This window comes from Populus euphratica, unplaced genomic scaffold (genome assembly GCF_000495115.2).
Source record: "Populus euphratica unplaced genomic scaffold, PopEup_1.0 scaffold1069.1, whole genome shotgun sequence".
In the NCBI taxonomy this organism is placed as follows: Eukaryota; Viridiplantae; Streptophyta; class Magnoliopsida; order Malpighiales; family Salicaceae; genus Populus; species Populus euphratica.
In genome coordinates this window covers 64133-74368 of record NW_011500667.1, presented here as the reverse complement: position 1 = coordinate 74368, position 10236 = coordinate 64133, and the positions used below count along the sequence as shown (strand labels likewise).

Below are 10236 nucleotides of genomic sequence, written 5' to 3'. Positions count from 1 at the left end.
GATGATGACCTTTACAACACCGCTCTTGCTTTTCGACTACTAAGACAACATGGCTACAACGTTTCATGTGGTAATTATAAGTATATGTACGGCCATTTGTTATAAGAAATGTGCATAACATAATCTTCATACAAATTTTCAAGTCCATTTCTCTGGTGATTTAATTCAGATATATTCAACAAGTTCAAAGATGACAAAGGTTATTTCAAGCAATCCAATGATGTTCGAGGCATCCTAGGTCTCTATGAAGCTGCACATCTAGCGGTGCGTGGAGAAGATATTCTTGATGAGGCCCTTGCTTTCACAACCATCCACCTCAAGTCCATGGAAACTAGTCCAGACTGTCCACTAGCAGCAAAAGTTTCTCATGCCCTAAAGCAGCCCATCCGAAGGGGCGTTCCAAGACTGGAGAGCAGGCGCTACATTTCTATCTACCAGGACGAGCCGTCATGTAACAAAACTTTACTAAGGCTTGCAAAGTTGAATTTCAATCTCGTGCAAGAATTACATAAAGAAGAGCTTGCAGAAATTTCAAGGTGATACTTGTATCCAAATTTAGAATGAACGCACGTTGACATGTTAAAATGCATATTGACGCAGAGAGCAAGTTATAATTCGTGCATCAGCGCCTTAATTTTTCTTCTTTTTCTTTTTCTTTTTAGGATTACTTGTGAAGCTATTTACTTCTTCAGATAGTGCTCAATATTTTATTTGTTTCAGGTGGTGGAAGGGTTTGGACTTTGCTAGAAGGCTTCCTTTTGCAAGGGACAGGGTTGTCGAGTGCTTCTTTTGGATAGTAGGTGTATATTTTGAGCCTCAGTACTCCCTCGCCAGGAAAATACTTACCAAAGTAATAGCCATGACATCGATTATTGATGACATCTATGATGTTTATGGCACCCTTGAAGAGCTGGAACTTTTCACAGAAGCAATTGACAGGTTAGTTGCCCGGAAACGGCTCTTTTAGTTTTTACTTTTTAAAAAGTAGAGCTTAATTAAGAGACAAATAACGGTTACAACGCGATTACAAAAACCTGGACACTTAATTTTCAGGTGGGACACTAAAAGCATGGACCCCCTTCCAGATTACATGAAAATATGTTACGAGGCACTATTGAATGTTTATAGTGAAATGGAGGAAAAAGTGGCGAAGGAGGGATGGTCCTACAGAGTCCACTATGGAAAAGAAGCAGTATGCACCACACTCTTCACTCCTTAAATCAAATACTGATATACTATGTTGTAGAAATTACTCTATTATGTTTAACTTAGTATTCATTTTCATATGTACGATGTGTAACAGATGAAAGTTCTAGTCCACGCCTACCTTAACGAAGCCAAATGGTTCCATGAAAATCATATCCCGACGATGGAAGAATATATGCAGGTGGCTCTAGTAACGACTGGTTATTGCATGCTCGCAACCGTGTCTTTCATTGGCATGGCCGACATGGTGACCGAGCAAGCATTTGACTGGGTGTTCAATCGCCCTAAAATTGTTAGAGCCTCAGAAACAATTTGCAGACTCATGGATGATGTAAAATCACATAAGGTATGAGCTTATTTTAATTTGTTAAAAACCATTCAAGTAAAGATTGTTTGAAATTCCTTGAAAGTAATAGCTATTGGAGTTAGGATAACTTGATAGATTGGAAATGGATGAACTCATCAGATTGTTGAGGAGGAAATAAACAACTAATTACATTGATGCCATAAATATGGGAGAAGTTTGATACATTTATTTTTATGTCAATTTATTAGAGACCAAATATAATTGTGCTCCATGATTGCTTTACTAATTATGGCTTCTAGATTTTTTTACTGAAAGTATGGATTAGTTCCCAAACGTTTTCCCTTTATTTCCCACCAATACAAAAAACCCACCTTCTACATATGTCATAAAGGTCTTATTATGTATACTTTTCAGTTTGAACAAGAGAGAGGACATGCCGCCTCAGGAGTTGAATGTTACATAAGGCAATATGGTCTCTCGGAACAAGAAGTGTATAAAGAGTTTCACATGCAAGTCGTCAATGCTTGGAAGGACATAAATGAAGAGTGTCTCAAACCTACCGTTGTGCCAATGCCTCTGCTTCAACGCATTCTCAATCTTTCGAGAGTCATAGATGTCATTTACAAGGAGGAAGATGGGTATAGCCTTGTTGGAAAAGCAATGAAAAACGATGTTGCGTCATTGTTTATAGATTCAGTGCCAATATAACTGCTAGGTTGCGGATTTCCGCTTGCGATTAAAATGGAAACAAATGCCAGCCGGTTATAGCCCCATGCTAATGAGGAGCAAAGGAGACTTTCTATTACAATAAGGAGACTTATTTTTCTTATTTTGTACTTTTTCTATTTTAGTCTGATATATGCTTCGTGTGCTGTCGTAGACAACTAAAAATAAAATAAAACCAAGAATGTTTAACCAAAAATATAATAGCTTGAGTATTTATTATTTATAGAAAGAGTATCTAGCCTAATTAATATTGTGCTACACAGACAAAGATGGAGGGTTTGAGTATAACAAAAGCAATTTAAAAACAATAACTAAGAAATAACTCAAATAAAAATATCAAAATCAATTAAAAAAATAATTCTTGATCCAAGTCAATATTCATTGGGTCTTTTACAACTAATCATCAATGAAATCAATATATATATATATATATATATATATATATATATATATATCAATTTGCACTTCAAATAGTTAACACTATAACTATTATTCTATCTCTCCTTAACTATTGTCAATTAGAAAACAAGAAATTTAATTAATCCTAATTACTAAATAACTTAAAACAAGCCTTAAAATTTAATTTAGTAGCAGTTTTAAAAATTAGAGAAATTAATCAAACTAAACAACACAACCACAAGTATAATAAAACAAGAAAAGTGATGTCTTTAGCTAGAATTCACGCACCAAGTTTAAAAGCTTCCAAAAATAAATCATATGATATTAGATTTCCATGCTCTAAGACGTTCCAGCACGTTGACAACACAGGTGCAATGTCTTTATAACCAATTTAGACCTTAATGTAGTGAGCAACTCTAAAAAATCAAAACATGAAAGTTATATATTTGTTCCTTAGGTTCCATAGCATTTTGGATCACCTCAAGCAAAGCTCCATGAGAGAGATATGCCCCAATTATAAAACTATATTGAAATTGTTCACAATCGTCAAAATAAATTTGTTTCACCATTAATGCCTCCATTTACATTCGAAATTAAAATATAAAAATAATGAATACATTTAGGAATCAAATAAGTATAAAATAATAAATATTAAAAGAGAAAAATATAATATTTTGCATTCTCATCAAATTTGTCTGGACTTAACTTTTACCCATACTCAGGCAAAACTCAAATTAACTTTCCATGAAAAACAAAATAAAGGTTGCAATGACATCAACCAAAAACAATCATAACTCTTCAAAAATCATAACTCATCAAATTTGTATTGTGATCTGCATAATAACTAATTAATTATAATTCATTTGTTGTAAAATATGAGTTGCTCACATATTGCATGCAAATGAAACAGAGAAGGACCCAGCCCAAAAATGTAAATAAAAAATAATAAAAATTATGCATGTAAAACAATATATAAGTATGAATTTATTATTTTTTTATTCATTGACGCCAGAGTCAAAATAAAAACACCGATTCAAATTTATTTCATTGTATTTTATTTAGTTATATAAAAATAAAAAATGTGTATAAAAAATAACATAAGATAAAATAAAATAAATTTATTGGTTTATTCACTGACGTTAGAGTCAGAAATAAGAATACTAATGTAAATTTATTTATTTTTGTTTTATTAAATTTTGCTTTTATTTAGCTACATAAAAAATAAAAATATTGTGTATGCGTAAAAAATTAATTGATTTTTATTTGTTGATTCACTAACACAAAAGTCAGAAATAAAAATAAATAAATAAATAATGATTTAAATTTATTCATTTTGATACCTACATAATATTTATCAATGTTAGAGTTAGAAATATTCATAGTTGAATATTTACTAATGTCATAGTCAAGAATATTACACGTAAACCATCATAGTATGACACAACTAAAAGATTGATGTCTTCTCTCAACTACAGGAGTATTGAAGTAATAAATAACTCGGCAAGACTGGGGTCGAACCACAGGGAGGTTAATTGTATAAATTATAAACAACAACAACAACAACAACAACAACAACAACAACAATAATAATAATAATAATAATAATAATAATAATAATAGTAGTAGTAGTAGTAGTAGTAGTAGTAGTAGAAGAAGAAGAATAAGAATAAGAAGTTGATGAAAACTTTGAGATGGAAGATTAACGTAAAGATTAAACAATGATAATAATAAATGTCAAGGTTAGAGGATCCACTAATGGTATGTCAAACAAGTATAATATAAACTCTTATTATTCAATTGAAAACCACACACAAAGGAGTTAAGCATTCATGATTATAACTTATGTTAACAACAAATCAAGTTTCTTTCATAACTCAGGTGTCAGTTATACCATATAATATGGGTTATAAGAGTGCCAAGTATTTGTTGTACCAAGTTTTATACAACATAAATATAGATTAGTCATTTAAAAAGTAAAGTATTAAAGAGTGAACAAGATAAGAAATACAAAACATGTTAGTATCAAACATTAAAGTCCATATTAAGTTTATACTATACTTATTCTTACACCATTAGTGTAACTTTTTCACCTTGACATAATAAACTTAGTTAAACATAATAAAAGAAAGAAAAATAAATAAACAAAATAAGAGCATAAATAAGATAAAAGTTAACTAAGTAAATGAAAGGAAATGAAAGGCATAAACTTGATATTAATAAAAGCAAAGCATAAACATTACAAAAAATACAAAGAGAGAAAGCAAGAGCATGATCTTGATCTGGAAACCAAGATGCCTAAATGCATGGCAAATGCCTCCTTGTATAGGTCAAAATTGGGAACTATTGATTTGATGACTAATTGATGAGTGGGTGGCCAATTCTTGACTTGGTGATAATTCTTATCTTCTCTTATCTGCCCAAAACATCATTGATAACATCAAAATTAAAATCACTTGAACACATGAAAGTTGTAAAAAATTATCTTAGCTTTCTTATGTAAACAATTTAGATCCTTTAGACTTCTAGAACTCTAGATATAGGTCAAACACTAAACAATGCTCGGGCTATAGGATAGATTCAGACTTCTTTGTTGTTACTATAATTTGGACTTGAAAATAGTCTTTTTAAGTCTTGGACTCCATATAAAAGTTATAGGCTTATGTCTTACCTCTCCATCTATATAAAGTAGACCTAAATATAAGATCTATAACTCTAGATATGACTCAATTACCGAACAATGTTCCAGTTTGGACAGCACCAGCATCTCTTTTCTAAGTTTGTCCATCTCTGTCCTTTTAATTTTAGTTCTTAAATTCATCAATCAATCCTTTCATTTATATGATAGACCTGTATTTAAAATAAATATTTACCACAAATTAAAGGTATCTTATATTATTAGACATGTTATTATAAAACATGCTTTAATTAAGGAGTTATTGATACTTCAAGCGCAAAATGATGATATAAAACCTTGATAAAAAATACACTTTTAAGTACTAATCATAGTATAAACCAACAAAAATGTTAGCAATCAATGACAAAGATCAGTAATGTAGTCTGCCTTAGGCGGGATGTTTAAGGAATGATAATATCTTTCCTTTTACATAACCAATCTCGTATCATAGAATCTTTGTTGACCAGTTAGGGTTCCTAATGACCATAATACTAGGTGGTGACTCCTTAAATAAGAATATTCCCCATCAAAGAATAGGATGCTAGAAATCCATTCTTTCCATAATAATTTTTAAGGCCGTCGCGATGTCGGGTGCGATAGAATGGCGACTCTACTAGGGACTAATAGACTAAGCTTTGTCTTTATTTGTTAAAATTGCTACAAATGCTTATTGTGTTGTTTGGTTTTTTATTTTATTTCATTTTATTTGGTTTATTTTATTTATTTTCACAGCTTTAGCATCCATATTTATTCATGTCATTATACATATATTGAATATGGATTTATGCCTTCACACACCACACATTTCATAATAAATATCTACTATATAAACTTTAAGTTAAGTAGGAGAGTAGCAATACCCCAATGGCTTTAGCCTGGGTAAGATTCGTGAAACTATCCAACTTTCGCTTGATTGTTTACTTGATAGTGGTTGGTATATATAAACTAATATTATTCAGGGCCTTTGTCTTTACACTACTTGTAAGTCTCATATCAACCTTTCGAGGAAGATCACTAAGCATGCGAAAGACCTTTTAAAGACTAGAGTTAGCAATTTAATGACTAAAACTTACCTTTTAGGTTGTTCCCTATGTAAGTTTCACTAAGGCAAGCTTAACATATATCATTTTCATTACAGGATTATTTTTAGGTGATATAATGGTCATTAATCGAGAAGTCACCACTGTTACGTATGGGCTTGAATCTGAATCATTGCATATGACTGAGGGAGACTGCCTTAGACTAGATGACAATGGAATACCATCTATTAGTGAGATGTGTAATAAATGATGCCATTCATTTTCTTTCACTCACCAAATACTTGGCTAATGAAAATTTTGCATCTTCTAAATGTTCAAGTACTGCCATTAGCCATAAAAGCCCTAATTCATTTTTGGGATCCTAATTATCGATGTTTTACATTTAGGGATGTCAATATGGTTCCTACCATTGAAGAATATAGAGTTTTGACAGAATTTCCTCAAGATATACATAATATGTACTTTCATCAAAGGATTGAGGATACTATAGAGGAGTTTGCTAAGCTATTGGGAATCCAGCAAATGAGCTTATATAGAGAAAAAAATAATTCTGGGAGGTTGAGATGGAACGACTAGAAGAATTGTTGATTGCTAAAAAGTCTAATCCATGTGCTAAATTAGAGGTATATAGAGTACTGGCTTTGGAAATATTTGGGTTGATTTTATATCCTTCAACTGCTGGAATTGTTAGTGCAGAGGCAGCCAATTTGTTTGTTGAGTATGAGAAAACCAAAATTAATCCTTCTGCTACGATCTTGGCTGAAACTTTTTTATCCCTCAATCATTGCAAAAAGATTAGAAAAGGTTCTATGAGACATTGTGTTCCATTATTGTTCATTTGGATGGTAAGTCATATAGAATCCGAGACAACAATATTCCAGAATTTTTGGTGGTTTGATCAAAGGGCATTCGAGTTATTTGTATCAAATGAATGGAAATTTTTTTCTGAAGATGACTTGAGGGTAAAATTATAAGGAATTCCACAAAACAATTTTAATTAGAGAGCTCCTTGGATGAGAAATGTAATGTACCTAATGGGTTGTGGGAAGAAGCCTTGGGTACCTTTGATTGGAGTGACTGGATATATTAGCTTTGCGTCTACTTTAGTTGCAAGACAATTTAGGAGCATACAAAGTATCCTAAAAACGGTTGGTTTAGCTCAATTTACTGGAGTATATAAATGAGCTACCATAAAGATGTTGGAGAGCATTAAAGAAGATTGGAAATCTTTGGTATTGGTGAAAAAGGACACCGGATTAAGGAATCCTATAGTTAGTGAAAAGTATCCTGAATGGCGTAATAGAGGAGTCTCTTATATGGAAAAAGTTTCTGAATCTATGGGCATTTGAAGGAAAAGAGTGAACTGTGAAAAAGAATTAAGAAAACAAGTAAAATCATTACACGTTAAGCTTAAAGCAAAGGAAGAACAAAGAGTGTCTTTAGAGTGGCAACTAGCTAAAGAAAAGGGTGTAAGGAAAATAGCTAAAGAAGAAAAGGACTCTTTAGGTCAAGACTTGATAAAGGCAAAGGCTGACTTGGAAACACAAAAGATAATTAATCAGGACATGATGTATTATATGGAAAAAGCTAAGCATTGGGAAGAGTTAGTTATCAAGACACAAGCTATATTGAAAATACATCGGGCGGACATTATTAAGTTTAAAGACCAATTAGGAAGACTCGAGGCTTTAACTAAAATTCATGAAGAGCAAAAAGCAGAGTTGAACAATCATAAAGTTGAAGCAGAAGCATTGAGATCTAAGCTGGACAAAGAAAAATTAAAGACCGTACAGCTTATAGAAAACCAGAAAATGATAAAGCAACATAATCAAATATTGGATGATGCCAATAACTTTCTGTCTAGAAACAACTTGATTCATACTAAGAGGATAAGGGAACTACAAGATCCAATTGATCGAGCAGTTGCAGAAGCCCATTTATTACGAGTGGAAGCTCATCAAGTGGAAGGAGATATAATGAAATATCAAAGAAGCATGAATAACACCAATCTTTTTTTAAAAGCAATAGCTACTAGAGGAAGTGTCTTTTCTCCTATAATAGATTAGATTAATTTTTCACTGTAAGCTTCTGAAATAAGTAATAAAAGGGTTGAGACCCATATTTTCAATGCAAAAATATATGTATAAGGCTAAAAGCCCAAAGCTCAAAAAGCTAAGCAGATCTCTTCTCGGCATCACAACAATTATATCAAGTTCAAGATCAACCCATATATCCAAAGAATGACGGTCATATGTCACCACTAAAGAGCGAATCTATATCCAATATGTCGCATTCACATTCATGCATCTCATACATTTGCTTATAGATTGTCATATTCTGCATATAACAGGTGAAATATAGGTCCCCAACTAAAATGTATCCATAATACTCATTCACGGAAGAAAATGGAAAATGAAGAGAGAAAACAATTAGAAATTCAACACCAAAGAGAGTTGGAAAGCCTGAAAAAGGATGTAGCAAGGCTTACCAGCCTACTTGAACAAGCTTTGAGGCCTAAAGCTAGAGAAGGAACATCTTCTCAGCAAACATTTACACCTCATCCTCCACCTCCTTTTATTCTGCCATTTGAACCCCAACATGCTGCTTATTTCATACCTACTCAATCAGCACATCAAATGAGGTTCCCCATGCTGTGTTGACAAAGAAAAAACCTCAAAGGAACAAGATAGTGGAGGAAAATGGTCATGAAAAACTAGCTACTTTAGAAGAAAAAATGAAAGCAATAGAAAGGAATAGTGTGTATGATTCGGTGAAGGCCGCTGAAATGTGTTTAGTGCCTAACATGGTTATTCCTAAAAAATTTAGAGTTCTAGAATTTGTTAAATATACTAGAACTCAATGCCCAATCACCCATCTTAAAGCATATTGTAATAAGATGATTGAAGTAGTCCATGATGAGAACTTATTGATCCATTTCTTTCAAGATAGTTTAAGTGATGTTGTTTTTGCTTAGTATATGTGTTTGGATAATACCAAAATTAAAGGATGGAAGGATTTGGTTGATGCTTTTATTAGACAGTATAAGTTCAATATGGATATTGCCCCGGATAAATCAAGTTTGCAAGCCATGGAAAAAGGCAATAAAGAGTCTGTAAGAGAATATGCCCAAAAGTGGCATGAATCAGTCGTGCAAGTAAATCCTCTATTGTCAAAAAAGAAGATGACTGGTTTATTGTCCAATACTTTCAAAGCCCCGTACTTTGAATACTTGGTAGGTAGTGCTGCATAAAATTTCTCTGATTTGGTTGTCATAGCTAAAAGGATCAAACAAGCTGTTCGGACAGGTAGAATCATGGATCCTATTGAAAAAAAGGTTTTGTTGGAAAAAGAAAAGAAACGAAAGTTCACAATATTGAAAGGGAAAGTAAAGGGAAGAAAACCTACCAAGATAATTACAGCTTCAAAAGTATTACACTTACCCCTTCCATATCCAATATAAAATTCTCTTCAGCTACAAACACCTAAAATAACCCAATAAACAATCAAACCAATAATGCCTACCACCCAAGAAGAAATTTTCCAATAAATCAAATGCAACTTCCACCATTACCCATGTCTCTTACTTAAATGCACCAAAGATTGCTTAGTATTGGTCAGGGAGCACCTGTTCCTTTAAAACCTTTACAACCACCATTTCCCTTTTGGTATAAACTCGATCAAAAATGTGAATACCATACTAGTATTGTTGGTTATAATATTCATAGATGTGTTGCATTCAAAAGAACAATCCTTCAACTCATCAAAGTTGAGTGGATTTCTTTTAATGAATCTCCGAATGTGAATTCTAACCCTCTACCAAATCATGCCTCTAAAGGTGGGGGAGTTAATAGCTTGGAGATAGGAAGGGGAAGTAAAACAACTTT

General features: G+C 32.5%; 1 protein-coding gene across 1 annotated transcript; it reads left to right on the top strand.

Moving 5' to 3' along the window:
- LOC105115913 ((-)-germacrene D synthase-like) lies at positions 1 to 2435 on the top strand (the record flags this gene model as incomplete). The annotated part of the gene is made up of 6 exons (XM_011012986.1): positions 1 to 70; positions 170 to 536; positions 721 to 939; positions 1054 to 1192; positions 1304 to 1552; positions 1928 to 2435. Coding segments are annotated over 6 exons (1338 nt in total), but the record flags the coding sequence as incomplete, so codon positions are not given.
- Between the last annotated feature and the right edge of the window lie 7801 nt (positions 2436 to 10236).